This window comes from Plecotus auritus (genome assembly GCF_963455305.1).
Source record: "Plecotus auritus genome assembly, chromosome: 9".
Classification (NCBI taxonomy): domain Eukaryota; kingdom Metazoa; phylum Chordata; class Mammalia; order Chiroptera; family Vespertilionidae; genus Plecotus; species Plecotus auritus.
The window spans coordinates 46,649,501-46,667,217 of NC_137783.1; the positions used below are offsets into that span (position 1 = coordinate 46,649,501).

At 37.4% G+C, this 17,717-nt stretch overlaps 1 protein-coding gene across 1 annotated transcript in view; it reads left to right on the forward strand.

The window, feature by feature from the left end:
* MCU (mitochondrial calcium uniporter) overlaps positions 1-17,717 on the forward strand; it is a 214,568-nt gene that overhangs the window by 180,473 nt on the left and 16,378 nt on the right. The window contains exons 3-5 of the mRNA XM_080642104.1: positions 7,067-7,237; positions 8,344-8,448; positions 17,554-17,714. Of these exons, the coding sequence (XP_080498230.1) occupies positions 7,067-7,237; positions 8,344-8,448; positions 17,554-17,714 (437 nt within the window). The remainder of the gene's footprint in view (positions 1-7,066; positions 7,238-8,343; positions 8,449-17,553; positions 17,715-17,717) is intronic.

Consider the following 17,717-nt stretch of genomic DNA (forward strand, 5'->3'; position numbering starts at 1 on the left):
ATAGCTTATTTCTTATTTTATTGAAATGGAAATAATAGCAAAAGATGAAAAAAACAACAACCCAAGAGTCACCTGATGAAATTTACACTTAAAAAAGAATATCTGTCTCCAGAGAATAATAGCAGACAACTGTCGTTAGCTTGGAAATGCCCATTGTGACTTAACTACAACCAGCAGCTATTTTGGATATTGTTAAACTGGAGGAACTTTGGTAATTGTCCTTTTTTGGTTGCAAACCAAGAAAACTAATATTTACATTGTGATTTATTATGTGGGAAAGAAGGAGACCTGCAGATTTATTTCAAAAGCAGTATTACAATGAAGCTTTATCAGTTCTGAAGTGTATTATTCCATGCAGTTTCTCAAAGCCTTCATATTTCATTCCTTTGAAAAGCTTCACAATCATTAAAGAAAAAAGTTAAAGTACATGAGAAAGACTAATTTTTTCTCGGTTATTTTAAAATAGTAACCCTTAAGCACTTACCTGTGAAACATGTTTTAGTGAAATTTTCTATACCATATGTGTTTAAGAGTCATAGATTTCTTTTATTTAAATTCAACTCTGTCTAATTTTGAAATCTATAGTTGATTTTTTTTCATATATGGAAAGGAAATAATTGAGGAGAAAAATACCAGGTGAACAAGTTAGTCACCTAGTTTTATGAGCTCATCATCATTGCTACCTGCAGAAGAGATAGGGATGTTCATATTAGTGGCTCTGAGTTTAAGAAAACACTGGATTGCTCAGGATTCTCTTAGAAATGAGAAAGAAATTTCAAATATTTTTATATATTGAATATTGAACATATTTTTATATTTTCAAATATTTTTATATATTGAAAACTTTGGATGGTACGTGCTGTGTGTTAAGTTCACATTACTGTTTCTGGTATCTTCTTTCTTAGAAACATAGACTACCCTTTTGAAAGGATTAAAGCAAAAGATTTTTGACTTGGCTTCTTTTTAGTTTTTATATAAAAATTAAAATCATGTCTTTACAAAGAATTAACTGCCATGGAAATTGTTGTCCTGCTGTCAACAACTAGAATACCAGACAAAATATGTGAACCAACTGTTTTTAGACATTGGACACAGCACAGGACTGCGATCTCTGAAAGAAGAGAAACAAATGAGATTAACCCTATGTGGAGGCTTCAGCTAAATTCTAAACCATAAGACCAGGCCAGAACAACTTCCAGGGAAAACAATTACTAGGAGCTATAAAATGAATAATTTTCAGTGCTCATACAGTGCCAGAAATCATTTGACTTCTCTCCAGCCAGAAGGAAAAGACATCACTGAATACATGAATATTTAGTAGAAACTCCCAGAAGAACCATATCTTAGAAGTGGGACCAAAATGGCCCTCAAATAAAAGATTCTCTAGATCTATCCTAATAGACTTTTTTAAAGACTTGAAAGTAACTTAACGCCCAGCCAGTGTGGCTCAGTGGTTGAGCATCGACCCATGCACCAAGAGGTTGCTGGTTCAATTTCCCAGTCACAGAATATGCTTGAGTTGCGAGCTCAATCCTGGGTGAGAGGAGTGCAGGAGGCAGCCAATCAATGTTCTCTCTTATCAATGTTTCTAGCTCTCGCTCCCTTTCCCTTCCTCTCCCTCTTAAAAAAAAACTTAATAAAAATATGTTTAACTCTGGCTTGTGTGGCTCAGTAGATAGAGCGTCAGCCTGCAGACTGAAGAATCCCGGGTTCAATTCCAGTCAAGCACACATTCCTGGGTTTTGGGCTCAATCCCCAGTGGGGGACATGCAGGAGGCAGCTGATCCATGATTCTCACTCATCATTGATGTTTCTATCTCTCCCTCTCCCTTCCTCTCTGAAATCAATAAAATATATATATATATATATTTTTAAATGTTTTTTAAAAAAAGAAAGGTACTTAACTGTACAAGATCCAGCACACAACAATGTAAAATTAACAGTTTTTAACCTCCAATCAAAAATGACTAGGAATATGAACAAGCAGGAAAAGAACCAGAATATTGAAATAGACATAGAAATGATGAGAGGATGACATTAACAGATCAGAATTTTAAAATAGTTATTATAAATATGATCCTTTTATTCAGAGGAGAGAAAGAAAAAATAAGCATAACATGAAGAGAAATAGAAGATATAAAAATAAAACAAGTGGAACTTCTAGAGATGAAAAATATGTCTGAAGTGAAAAACAGTGCAGATATAATTGACAGCAGATAAAACACTACTGAAGAAAAGGTCAGTGACATTGAAGCGCATGACAATTAAAACTATCCAAAATGAAGCTGAGAGGGGAAAAAAAAACCAAAAATATGAAAAGCACCTTGGTGCCCTGTATCACATGAACTAAAGTGTAACTAGAATCCCAAAAGAAGAAGGGTAGGAGACAGGAAAAAAATATTTGAATAATAGCCAAAATTCTTCCAAATTTGAAGAAATGTAATGACTCACATGCAAAATAATCACAAAGAATACCATAGAAAGAAAAATTACAATAAAATTGTTTAAAACCAATGATAAAGAGAAAATATTAAAAGGAGTCAGAGTTAAAAAGACATATTACATACAGAGAAACAAAGATAAATATATACTCTGCAAACCAGAAGACATAGTTCTTTAGAGTGCTGAAAGGAAAAAAATATCTGTCAACGTAGAATTTTTTGCAAAATTCTCTTCAAAAATGAAGGTGAAATAAAGCCTTTTTCTGACTTGCCAAAGCTGAGAGAATTTGTTGCCAGGAACATCTCCACATCAAGAAATGTTTGAGGAAGCCCTTCAAGCAAAAAAAATAATACTAAATGGAAATTTGGATCTATACAAAAGGGATGAATATGTGTGTAAAAATAAAAGAGATTTGTCCTCATTTCAGAATTTCTTCAAAATATCACTTATCAAAGCAAAATAATGTATTGTGTGGCTTATAACATATAGAAATCCTATATAATAAAAGCCTAATATGCTAAGTGTCTGGTCCTATGGTCATCTGTTCAACCAATCAAAGTGTAATATGCTAATGATATGCTAAGGCCACTCAACCACTTGCTATGACATCCACTGACCACCAGGGGGCAGACAGTTGATCAGTCGCTATGATGTGCAATGACCACCAGGGGGCAGACACTCCGACTGGTAGGTTAGCTTGCTGATGGGGTCTGGCTGATTGGAACTGAGCAAGATGGGCCAGACACACCCTGGAGCCCTCCCACTGTCCCTCCCCAGCTGGCCAACCTCCCACATCCCTCCCTCGGCCCGGCCTGCGCCCTCTCACAATCCGGGACCCCTCAGGGAGGCACATTGACTGTCAGGTAGTTTCATCTATATAATAAAAGCCTAAGCGACCGTTATGGTGGAACGACCAGAACAACCAATCACTATTATGTGCACTGATCACCAGGGGGCAGATGCTTAATGCAGGAGCTACCCCCTTGTGGTCAGTGCATTCCCACAGGGGGAGTGCCACTCAGCCAGAAGCTGGGCTCACAGCGGCAGTGGCAGGAGCCACTCCCACCTCCTTGGCAGCACGAAGGAGCAGCAAGCCAAGCGGTAAGGAGCGAGCAGGTGGGCGGTAAGGAGTGAGGGGTCCCGGACTGTGAGATGGACATCCCCCAAGGGGTCCCAGACTGCGAGAGGGCACAGGCCGGGCTGAGGGACCCCCGCTCAGTGCACGAATTTTGTGCACCGGGCCTCCAGTAAAATATATGATACTACAAAGCAAGGGGAATGGAAGTATACTGTTGTAGCGTCCACTGCACTATACCTAAAATGGCATGAAATTATTTGAAAATTAACTGTGATAAGTTAAAGGTGTATATTGTAAACCCTAGAACAGGGTTCAGCAAACCCAGTAAGCCAAATCCTGCTCACTGCTTATTTTTGTAGAAAAAGTTTGTTGGGACACAGCCATGCCCATTTGTTTATGTGTTGCCTAAGGCTGCTTTTGCACCACAATGCAGAGTCTGCAGTTGGAACAAAGATTTTATGGCCCACAATGCCCAAAATATTTATTATCTAGCTCTTTACAGAAAAAGTTTTCCAACACCTGCTGTAGAGTAACTCCCCTAAAAACATGAGAAGGTATAGTTAATAAGCCATTAGTAGAGATTAAACATAATCATAAAAAATAGTCAATTAATCCCTGGTCAACGTGGCTCAGTTGAAGCATCATCCCATACACCAAAAGGTGGCGGGTTTGATTCCTGGTCAGGGTGCTATTGGGTGATGGGCTGATCAATGTTTCTCGCTCACATTGATATTTCTCTCTCTCTTTCTTTCTCTCTCTCTCTCCCTCCCTTCCTTCTTTCCTCTCTTAGATCAATTAAAAAAACAAAAACCCTCAGTTAAATCTAAAAGATGGATGGCAAGAATATAGGAAAAGTAGAAGAAAGAACACTTAGGTCAAGAAATTAAGGAGCAAGATGGTGGGTGGACTTATATCCAACTATATTTATAATTTATTAAATGCAAATAACATACACACTTTAGTTGAAAGGCAGAGATGGTCAGATTGGATAAAATAGCAAGACCTAAGTATATACTGTGTAAGGGAAACCCACTTTATTTTTTAAAATAATTTTATTGATATTTTTTAGAGAGAGGAAGTGAAAGGGAGTTTCTCTTTCACACCCCCTGCACGCTCCCTACTGGGGATCAAGCCCACAACCTGGGCATGTGCCCTGACCAGGAATCTAACCTGCAACCTTTCAGTGCACGGGATGAGCCACACTGGCCAGGGCGGAAACCCACTTTAAGTATGAAGACATGGTTAGGTTAAAAGTAAAAGGATGAGAAAAGGTATACCACAATCAATAGGTGAATGGATAAATAAATTATAGTGTGTCCATACAGTGAAATATTATCAGCAATAAAAATGAATGAACTACTAATGCATACAGCAACATGAATATCAAAATCATGCTGAGAGAAAGAAGCCAGGTTTTAAAAATGTGTATATAATATATGATTCTAATGTTATGAAACTAGAAAAATATGGTGACAAAAATCAAAACTGGTTGCCCAGAGATTAACTGGGATGGGGCTCAAGGGAATTTTTATTATTGTGTCAAAACTCATCAAACTTCCATTTAAAATAAGTGTTTTGTTTTTTTATTTATAAGCTATGTCTTAATAAAGGTTGCTTTAAAATTTAAGTCATGAAAGAATTTAGAGTGAGGCTTTTTTTATACATTGTAGACCTTATAAATTACTAGATAGGTAAGATAATAAGGTGTAAATGACTATGGAAACTTTGATGCATTTGGGGTCTCCAGAACTTGAATCTACATACATTTCCTCTCAACGCATCAATTTAGAGGGATATGAATCCTTAGAAACATTATAGAATGTATCTTTTGATTCTTAAAAAAAAACAAATGAGGCAATGATATCACTATGTATGAATCAGTGTGCTATGTGTTTTAAATGGTTTATTTTATTTACTAGAGGCCCCGTGCACATAATTTGTGCACTCGGGGGCGGGGGGAAGTGGCTCAGTCCGACCTGTGCCCTCTGGCAGTCCAGGAGCCCTTGGGGGGTGTCTGACTGCTGGCTTAGGCCCTCTCCCCACATTGGGAGAGGGCCTAAGCCAGCAGTCGGACATCCTTAGCACTGCCACAGAGGCAAGAGAGGCTCCCGCCACCGCCGCTGCGCTCACCAGCCATGAGCCCGGCTTCTGGCTGAGCGCCGCTCCCCCTGTGGGAGCACACTGACAACCAGGGGGCAGCTCCTGCATCGAGCATCTGCCCCCTGGTGGTCAGTGTGCATCATAGCAACCAGTCATTCCACCGTTCAGTCGATTTGCATATTAGCCTTTTATTATATAGGATTCCTCATAACAACTCTATCAGTTAGGGATTAAACCCAGCTTATATATGAAAAAGTGAGGCTCAGAGAAGTTATATAAGATGGCCAAAGTTAGCCAGAATTCCAGCCCAGATTTGACTCTGAAACCTGTTTTCCTTCCTTGGTGCTAATTTATCTTTAAATATTTGGTTGCTTATGTAATGAAAACTGGTTCAAAATTAATTTATTTTAAAAATTCATTTGAAAATTACTTTGAGTTATTCTGACATTTGTTTTAATGACAGGCTCTGCAAATCAAGAGTAGAGAGGAAAGCCCTAACTGGTTTGGCTCAGTGGATAGAGCGTTGGCCTGTGGACTCAAGGGTCCCAGGTTCGATTCTGGTCAAGGGCATGTATCTGTTGTGGGCATATCCCCAGTAGGGGGTGTGCAGGAGGCAGCTGATTGATGTTTCGCTCTCATCAATGTTTCTAACTCTCTATCCCTCTGCCTTCCTCTCTGTAAAAAATCAATAAAATATATTTTTTTTTAAAAAAGGGTAGTGAGGAAAAAGATAAGGAAATAAGGAATTCTGTGCCATACTGTTGTAGAAAATCCTTTCAGTTGTATAGCTTATAATAATATCTTCTTTATTAACTTTTTGTTAGAAAATGCCAAATAGTTCATCTTTGGCTTCTCGCTAAGCTCAGGAAGATGTTCAGGAGAATATAAAAGGAACTGTTTTTTTTATTATTTCATAGTATGTCCATGTTGTGTAAGAGAATGCTTAGTTATCAAGTGCCTTGGATATAATATTGTACTATAAATATGAGTTGTATCCTTGAGCAAGAATCTACCTTATTGGTGTACTTTAAGATATCATTAATTCCCCAGGGCTTCTTGAAAGTTCTGGCTCCCAAGAGCCACCTCCTATAGGTTATGGAGTCAGCTAGGAATCTCTGACTACTTAATAAAATTTTAATAAATGGAACCAGGTAACGTTCTTCAGCAATACCAAGAACTTTACCTCAAATTCCTAAGAAAGCTTTTCCTTGATCCATTTAGAAGATAATCCTTTGCATGTTTCCATTTTTCTGAAAAGTGAGTTGTGTGATTCTAATTCCCAGAATAACTGTCAACTAAAGCTAAAGGACATATTCTTAAACCTTTGAAAACATTTTAAACCACACTGATAATAACAGATCCCATGTACTAGTAAGAATGGTAAGAATATAGCTGTAACTTATAATGAATCTAACTTTCATATAATTGGGGGTCTTTTTCATTCAGATGTGACAGTGGTGTATCAAAATGGGTTACCTGTGATATCTGTGAGGCTACCATCCCGGCGTGAACGCTGCCAGTTCACACTCAAACCTATCTCAGACTCTGTTGGTGTGTTTTTACGACAACTACAAGAAGAGGATCGGGGAATTGACAGAGTTGCAATCTACTCACCAGGTACAGTCACTTTCATTATTAATTCCCACCCATCCATTTCCCCAAAACCACACACACACACACACACACACACACACACACACACACAGGTTTCTGCAAAAGAATCTCTTACTCTTAACTTTCTTTGCTTAGCAAATGTCAGCAGGAGAGAAAGTGGTTCTCAGAATATAACTGTTCAGTTTTAACAAATATATATACACAGGGAGTCTCATTCAAACGCACCTCACATATAATGCTGTGGGCACTGTATATTATTAAGACCTTTCATCATTGCCTTAGGCATAGAATAAATTTTTCCAGTGGTTGACTCCTCATCTCTGGAGATATGAAATATTAAGACTTCTTTTTAGATTTTCTTATGTCTTTCACATAAAGATTTACCAAAATAAAAACATGTATACTTGAAAAGAATATAAAATAAGGCACCAAAAATTCCCATTTGACATGACACGCATTTTACTTATTTATTTTTAAGTGCTTTACATATTTTCCTCATTTTTACTTTGAAACATTTTAAATCCACATTAGTACAATAAGTACCCACTTACCCTTCACTTGAATTCACCAGTTATTAACAACTTGCCACATTTCTATGCTATACATATTTTAGATAGACTTAATACTCAATTCATGAAGTAGTATAACTAGTAGACCAGCTTGGTGTACTTGCTAGCCCTAGCATTCATCCCTAACAAATTATTGGCATCTAATCAGTGACCACACTGAAAAGTACTACATAACAGAAAATGTTGTTTTTTAACTCACCCACCTTCCATCACAGACAAATATAAGACGCCCGTGCAGCTCTCCCAGAGACCCTAGATTTCCAACTGACACCTGTAGATCTATATAATCATTCCACTTGTTCATGAAGTTCTCCCAGAAAACTATGTTAAATATTCACAGGCTTGAGGCCATGAAAACAGAACTCAGATAATAGCATAAGCTTTGTTTAGCATAGACTTGGGGATGGGGCAAAAAGTTAACTGAAATTAAGAGAGACATCATTCTTAAAATCTATTTTGAGGATTACTTTTTCATGACCATTCTTAAATAATTATGGACATAGGACAAGTTTACCTTTTCACATTAAACTTTTTTCACAGATGGTGTTCGAGTTGCTGCCTCAACAGGGATAGACCTCCTCCTCCTTGATGACTTTAAGCTGGTCATTAACGACTTAACATATCATGTCCGACCACCAAAGAGAGGTAAAAAGTAACCTTGATAAGGTCAGAGGAATGAGAGAACTTAACTTTTGGAAAGAACTTAACTTTTCCCTGGATAACCTTGAGAAACAGGAAGTATTCCAAGAACACGGAAAGGTTTACATGCAGACTCTGTTTCAGTTGAAGAACTCCTTGAGTACCTGGCATTCGGCCAGTACATTGACTAAAACTTAAATTCTACCTAAACACGAGAAAGCTTAAAACACAAGAAAGCTTATTATCTGATATTGCCACTGGTTCACATAAGTGAATGTTCTACATAACTTAAGCTCCTTCCCTCCATACAGGCTAAAAGTCATATTATTTTAATGACATTATGTTGGGGGGGGGTTCTTTTTAAAATAAATTATGGACTTCCCTGTGCTTTTAAACATTTGTAATGAGAATTAATCCTTTTTTTAAAGTTCAAAGTCAGCAGTCTGAAAGTCAATTATTATGCAACTAGAGGCCCGGTGCACGAAATTCGTGCACGGGGTGGGGGTGGGGGGGTGTCCCTCAACCCAGCCTGCACCCTCTCCAATCTGGGATCCCTCTCACAATCTAGGACTGCTGGCTCCCAACGGCTCGCCTGCCTGCCTGCCTGATTGCCCCTAACCGCTTCTGCCTGCCAACCTGATCACCCCCTAACCACTCCCCTGCCAGCCTGATCGACACCTAACTGCTCCCCTGCTGGCCCGATTGCCCCTAACTGCCCTCCCCTGCTGGCCTGGTCACCCCTAACTGTACTCCCCTGCAGGCCTGGTCATCCTCAACTGCCCTCCCCTGCTGGCCCAGTCACCCCTAACCACCCTCCCTTGCCAGCCTGGTCACCCCTAACTGCCCTCCCCTGCTGGCCTGGTCACCCCCACCTGCCCTCCCCTGCTGGCCATCTTGTGGTGGCCATCTTGTGTCCACATTGGGGCGGCCATCTTTGACCACATGGGGTCAGCCATCTTGTGTGTTGGAGTGATGGTCAATTTGCATATTAGGCTTTTATTATATAGGATAATAGACCTTAGGAACTTCTGACATATATATGCTTTTATGCAAAACAGTGAGGTACTTGCCTCAGGAGTAAATTTTAAAAGGGAGCCTAAAAACTTAGTAGTCAAAATAAATAAATTTACAAGAAAACTGTTAATTAAAAACATGATAAACAAAATATCATAAATTTAAATAACAACATAGTCAATGTTGCTGATTTTTCTTTTATGCCAGGCTCCAATGTGGCTCTGCACAGTATTGGTGCTCAATAGCCCTCTAAAGTAGCATATTGAGTTATCTTTTTTTTATTACTTTTCTCTCTTTATCCTTGATATTTATTGTTACTGACTGGTATTCTTAATGCTCCTTCCATTACTACCATCCCTCTACCAGCCTACTAGGACATCTCCACTTTTCAATTCTGCTTTTGAGAATTGTGTCTAATATAGAAAAAGATCTGAGTAAAAAATCTAAGTATTGAATGCCTCCAAAGTCTGGTCCACATCTACCTTTAAAATTTTTCTCTTTCTCTCTTACATATTGCCTGCTTTTCCTCCACCCTGTGTCCCTTTGTTCCTAAACTATGCCCTGTTCTTTGCCATCTGAGTGTTTACTCATCTTTTCTCTGCCTAAGATACTGGTACCTGTCTCCTTTCTTCCTAACCTCGTTTCCTTATGTCAAAATTGTCAATGTCAGCTCTTCTATAAAGCCTTTAATGATCCTATTCTTTCTTTCTTCAACTCCCAACCAACCAGAAGTGATTAATCTCTTCTCTGAGTTCTTCTGATTCCTTTTCTTTACAAATGTTACTGTGATAGTGTAACCCTGATTGACTCAGGTGGTCATTCTACTTGAGTGTATTAAATGAGTTAACTTGGTAGCATTTTGGTTTTTCAGAGGCCAGAATCTCTTCTGTGTTCAAGCTAGTTGAGACATTAGATACCCTTTCTCACAGAAGCTCAAACAATACTGTTTTAAGTCCATAGACATTGTTTCCCCCACCTTTTAAAACAGAATAGAGAAAACCTTTTTTCTTTGATAAAATGTAAAATTTTGTTTCCACAATATTCTCTTCCTCTCCTTGTCTGAGGAAGATACTGTTGGCATCCAAGTCACCACACATTTTTCAGGTGCATCATAAAAGAGAGCAGGTTGACTTTCTGTACTTGAGAAGGATGCCAACTAGCTTAGAAAAAAATGTAGAAAAGTATAGTAAGGATGGGAAAGTATTCTTTAAAATATTAAGGTATTTCTGAATCAGATTTTAGTAACTTGGAATAAGTGAACATGTAGACCAGGGATTGTTAGCTATATATTAGCTATACTTATATGTTTTTCTTCTTTATTCCCAGATTCTTGTACTAAAAATTATCTTTAAAATAACAGAAATACAAGTTTATTTTATTCAGTTTTTGTTGTGCTATTTAAATTTGTTCCTTTTCCCCCAAGCTTTATTAACATATAATTGACATACAACATTGTGTGAGTTTAAGGTGTGCAATGTAATGGATTGATACACTTCTATACTGTGAAAAGATCATAATGGGATTAGTTAGTGCAGTGGTTGGCAAACCGCGGCTCATGAGCCACATGCAGCTCTTTGGCCCCTTGAGTGTGGCTCTTCCATAAAATACCACGGCCTGGGCGAGTCTATTTTGAAGAAGTGGCGTTAGAAGAATTTTAAGTTTAAAAAATTTGGCTCTCAAAAGAAATTTCAATCATTGTACTGTTGATATTTGGCTCTGTTGACTAATGAGTTTGCCGACCACTGAATTAGTGCCTCCATTACCTAGCATAATTACCATTTCTTTTTTTGTGGTCAGAATATTTAAGATTTATTCTCTTAGTAACTTTCAAGTATACATTACAGCAAGCATGTCAAACTCAAAGACTAACATGGGCCAAATAAACAAGGTGTAAGTTTATGTGGGCCGCAAAAAAACAAAAGCTTCAATTTTCATAGAAACGTAGGTTTATTTCTATAGAGACATGCTGAATACAAAGGGCTGAAATAAGTAATCGTTAACATAAAATAATAGAACATTTTAATAAAAATTAATATTTTTTCTGAACATTAACTTACCAGACACTGAATAACTGCACAAATTAATAAGCATAACACAAATAAACCTATTTTTCTTGTTCTCCGAAAGCAAAATATTTCCTGTTGTGCACACCAAACAAGTCAGTATAAGACTAATGACGTGGCAATCAGCTGCTAAAATATTTGCTGCTAGTATTAGTGGAGAGAAATGGTGTGCCTGAGCGTAAGGTGTGTAAGGGAAATGAATGCAACACGATTATAGTAATCAGTCATTAGTGAACGTTGTAGTTCATTATTAATAATTACATATAACAGGATATCATAAAAATTAAGTTATGAATTTTTATTAAAATGTTTCTTACATACCGTTATATTGGCTGGGCCGCAAAAATATTCATTGTGGGCTGCATGTGGCCCATGGGCCGCGAGTTTGACATGCTTGCATTACAGTATTGTTAACTATAGTCACCATGTTGTACATTAGATCCTCAGAACTTATTCATCATATAATCGGAAGCTTGGTATTGTTGCAGAAAACTGGAAAAAAATCAAGCAATGCTTAGAGAGTTTGGAGTCACACTTTAATATACAGTACACCAGTGGGCTTAGAGAAAAATGAATTCAAATTCTAAGCAGAGCAAACAAGCAGAATTTTTCTTTTTATTAAAGAGCCAGCCCTATGTGTGCTTAGGGGTTATCTCGCTGGAAGCTTGTGGCCTTGAAAACAACACAGTTCTATCCAATTAAAAAAACACATCTGGCATGGCATGAGAGTTATGGGCGTATCTAGTCTCTGGCCTACAAGGTCAGACAGCTAAGTTTATCTTCCTTATTATTCAAGCAGGCTGGAAAACAAAGTTATTTTTTCAGAATAAAGGGCTGTCTAAAAAATAGCAGAGAATTTCAAACAGTAGTTTTGCAAAATAGGGGTTAGCCTTCTTAGTACCCTTTGATCAACATAGAACTACCACATGATCCAGCAATCCCACTTTTGGGGGGAAATGAAATCAGGATCTCAAAGAGACATCTGCACTCCCATGTTCACTGCAGCGTTATTCACAATTGCCAAGAAATGAAACAACCTAAGTGTCCATATATGGATGAATGGATAAAGAAGATGTGGTATACACATCATGTGGAATATACATTTAGCCATGAGAAGGAAGGAAATCCTGCCATTTCTGACACGATGGACCTTGAGGCATTATACTTTATTATTTTGTGTGTGTATGTGAATTAAAGAGTTCATTCTATTTAGAGTTTCTATTGTATAGACAGTCCTCGGGTTACGTCGGACTCGACGTACATCATTTCGTGGTTACATTGCCATCTCCCATTTATTTATAAAAAAAAGTTCTGTCATTTCGATGTATGTACATATGTGCTTTATGTTTTTTATTATTTATTTACCACAAGTAAAGGTCAGGAATTGTTATCTTTTAAATTTTTTTTACTGTTTCACTTCATTACTGCTGTGTATGTGCTCCATGTGAGTGACGTAGGTGCTTATGTAGGTGGGTCCAACTTATGGCGAAATCGCATTACGTTGCGCCGTAGGAACAGATCCCTGATGTAACCCGAGAACCTACTGTATTAGTAAACTTTTTAAGCTGATTAATGTATTCCTATATAAAGTTTAACAATTAGGAAAGTTAAGATATGAGCTTCCATATATTGTCAAAAACTAGAGGTATGCCCAGCCGATGTGGCTCAGCAGTTGAGTGTCAACCTATGAACCAGGAGGTCATAGTTCAATTTTTGGTCAGGGCACATGCTCAGTTTGCGGTTTCGATCCCCAGTAGGGGGCGTGCAGAAGGCAGCTAGCTGATCAATGCTTCTCTCTCATCCTTGATGTTTCTCTTTCTCCCTTTCCCTTCCTCTCTGAAATCAATTTTTAAACAAATATTTAAAAAAAAAACTACAGCTATTTTGCCCTGGCTGGTTTTTCTCAGTGGTTAGAGTGTTGGCCTGCAGATGGAAGGGTTGTGGGTTCAATTCCTGGTCCAAGGAATCTTGGGGCAAGTATCTCAGTTTCCGTTTGATCCCCAGCCCTGGGCAGGCTTGTGCGGAAGTCAAATAGTCAATGTGTCCCTCACCTCGATGTTTCTCTCTCTCTCTCTCTCTCTCTCTCTCTCTCTCTCTCTCTCTCTCTCACCTCACCCCCCCCACCCCCCGCTCCCTCCCACTCTCTCTAAGGAAAAAGAAAATGGAAAAAAATATCCTCTGGTGAGGATTTTAAAAAAAACAGGGTATTTTAGTCAATGAATAATTTCAACCATCTTGTCTAATACTAGGTTTTTAAAACAGAAATGAATGTTTTAGTTTTTAAAATTGGTTTAGTTTTTAGAAATTAAATAGGAAAAAAAATTATATTTGATTCTCTGGTAATCAATTTGGCAGCCTAATAGTTCTACTTTATCTATATCTCAGAATTGTGGAATTCACACATGCAAGCTCTCTCAGCTCTGTTAATTAGCCAATGAAAGATTATGCCATTAGATACCCTTTCTCACAGAAGCTCAAACAATACTGTTTTAAGTCCATAATCATTTTGTTTTCCCCGCCTTTTAAAACATAGTAAAGAAAATCTTTTTTTCTTTTGATAAAATGTAAAATAGGTTTTAATTTTGTCGCTAATGTATTATCTTCCTCTCACCAAGGAAGATATTGCTGGCATCTGAGTCACCACACTTTTTCAGTTGCATCGAGAAAGAGCAGGTTGACTTTCTGTGCTCGAGAGGGATGCCAGTCATCCAGATGAGGACACATATTTCTCTTCCCCACACTGTAACTCTTTTTAGTGAAAAGAAAATAAAGGCACTAGGTTTTGGGTGTCGGATAATGAGGAGAAACAAATCTGCTTCATCTAATAAAAATTAAAATAGTTAATGAAGAAAAACATTTCCAGGACAGTTTTTAAAGTTTTGACACATTTTTGTTTTTACTCATTTGTTACCCCTTTAGCTTTCACATGGCTCTCCTATTTCCCTTTTCCCTGCTATGGATAGCACTTTAGAACTAACAATGCCCTAGGAATGTTGTGTGCCAGTAAACCTGATCTTCACACTCTTCCAACAGTCATTGAGGATAGAGGTTCATTCATATAGGATCTAATATAGCCACATTTAATGTTTATGTGGGATTGGCAGTCCTTGGGTATTATAGATCCTTAAGTATATACAAATCTTATACGTAACCCCAAAATTGGAGGGATGAGGCAGGAAAAAACTGAAATGGAACAAGGGGCAGGTCAAAGCAGTAAGGCTAGTTTTGGCCTCCATTGCATTTTTTTGCTTACTGTAGCTGTATATGGCTAGATTCCCCTCTGACCACTGCAAGATGAGAGGAGCAACTATTTTAGCAATTAGATTATCTTATAACCTAATCAAATCTAGAATGGAGGGAAGAATATGGAAAGGGAGCATAAAAAGTCTATTATCCCAGTCCATGTTGAAGTAGTAATTACCTATCTTCCTCTTAGTCTTGGGGAAGAAGAAAATATCCCCTATATTACTAGTGGTTGAAAGTTTGTGTGCTGAGGAGAATCATTTAATTGGCATCACTGAGCCCTTTTCTCCATTCATCCATCCAGAGGATATTGGAGAACTTACTTCTATCTGAATGATATAAATAATTTGAGAGAAAAGGTTCTACAGGCAAACCAAATACCAACAATAACAAAAGCCTTATAAGAGACTCAGGTAGCTGAAGGCCTTCTCAAACCATTCTAGTAGCTGAAAAGACTTTTTAGTCTCCATCACATTAGCACATCTCCCTGCCTTTCTGTACCTTACTTTTCCTGGCACTGATAGCATGTGCAAAAACATTAATAAGCATCTGGTTGCATTTTTAGTGAAGCATACACTAATCCCCCCAAAGTGTTGTTGTTAAACTATTATATTTATCTTCCCTTTTTCTGTAATTTCATCTCCAGTTATGTAGGCAGATTTTGGGGGGTCAATTTTTTGAGATGGTTGTTTTCCTTCACCAGGATAATACTTGGAACCATATTCTTCCTGTCAAAACAAAGCCTAGTCCCTTGAGTTTAGTAGGCCTTTACTGATGCCTGCCTGAAAGATAACTCAGTTTTCAGCCCGGTCTAGAATTGGACATCTATGAAATTGATTTTCTATGAATTATCATTTTATAGTCTTTTCATTCCTATTAGAAAGTATTGTGGTTGCACATTAATTTTTTTAATTTGTCTTGACTAGATAACACGTTCACAAGTTCAGCTCCCAAACACAAGGATGTATGGGAAAAGTTTTCTCATCCCTGTTCCAGTGTCACCCTTTCCTCCTCTATACCTGCAAGCACCGTTCTTAGTTCCTTTTGTTTCCTACCCGAGATAGTCAGTGCACCTGTAAGAAAATATAAATGCATAATCTTTTTTCCCTTTTTATATAAATAGTAGCATATAATGCATAATGTTTGTATCAGGGTTCAATTGGGGAAGCAGCCACATGAATATTATGGAATAAAAGACTTAGTATAGGAATGAAACCTTGTACAGTTAATTGTATGAAGCTGAAGAAGTAGGAGTCTGAAAAGAGAGCTTGGAAGATGGGAGAATAGTCACCAATTTTTAAGCAATGACACAGATGGACAAATCAAAGCTTGCCAAAGAATCTGGAAATTTAGATACATCCAATCGTTAGGATAAGGATTAGCAAAAGAGGGCTGATAGAGAAATCCCAAGGGATGCTGCCACCTCACTGTGAAATTCTAGACATGTTACTGCTTTCTAGAGTGCAGTCTCCTCTTCTGGTAACTGGAAAGTGTAAAGCTGTATGCAAATGTGAGCTGCAACTTTAGTGCAAAGAAGACCCTCTTGACATAGATGACTTCTAGAGTTCAAAGTGTGCAAGACTCTATGCTCATCCCATTTTACTATATCAGCTCTTCTCTAATCCAATTTGCTACCCTTATTTGAATTTTTATTGATTGACTTTCTGTGTTAACTGTACTAAAGGTTGTTTTTGAAGAATATTTCACAGATATCAGTATGACAGTTACCAGAGAGAAGGGGGTGGAGAGGTAGTAAAGGGTAAAGGGGCCAAATATATGGTGACGGAATATTATTTGACTTTGGGTGGTGGGCACATAATGCTATATATAGATCATGTATCACAGAAATGAATACTTGAAACTTATATGATCCTATGAACCAGTGTCACCCCGATAAATTTAATAAAAATTCTTTTTTTAACTATATAGTTAATTCTGACTGTAGTTTATTTTTATTTAGAAATAGGCTGAACTTAAGAAAATGTCACAATAAGGCTAATATTCTAAAACAAAAGCTTTATTTGTAGTGCTTTAATAAATGGCAGCTGAAATCAGCTGGATTTTTTATTAAGTTCTCACAACATAATTTTTAGATTTCTGGAAACACATCCTACTCACAGAAGAGGATAATGAATCAAAGAATTTAATCTTTTACCCTTTCAATCATTATAACTTCATGTCCTTTAGAGCATGATATTGAGGTCCATACAGCTGTTCTGTGACTTTTCCCAACAGAAATAAATAAAAATTGTATGCTAAGGGGAAGATGTATGGGAACTAAGATTATTAGAATATTGATATTTTTATTTTTGCCTTTGTATGTGCAAATTTGAAATAATTTAGCTTTTCTTCAAATAGTACTAAAGGGGGAAAAATCATCAATTAAAATGGTAAGGCCATAGATAAATTATAGATCAGCATTTTAATAAGCATGATAGTAAGATTGATTCTAAACCTCTCTTCTTGTTTTTAACATACTGTCTTCATTTTTTTATTTTTATCTAATGAAGGTTATTATTTGTAGCCTCATATGTAGCATTTAAACATCTAAAAATATAATGGTGAATGTTGGTTTCAAAATTTTCAAGTTGCCCAAATATGAATATACTTTCTATGATTTGTAGATACCTCCTTTTTTAAAAAAGAAATATTACTTTCCTTCAGTTTCACACTGAAAGTGAGATCCCTATTGTGGATGAATCTGCCTTGTTCTTATTGTCTAATAACCCCAAGAATAGCAACTCTTCACTTAAGGCATACATTTTTTTAAAAAGTAACCTTTTCCTTTCAGACCTCTTAAGCCATGAAAATGCAGCAACGCTGAATGACGTAAAAACACTAGTCCAGCAGCTATACACTACACTGTGCATCGAGCAGCACCAGCTAAGCAAGGAGAGGGAGCTTATTGAAAGATTAGAGGATCTCAAAGAGCAACTGGCACCCCTGGAAAAGGTA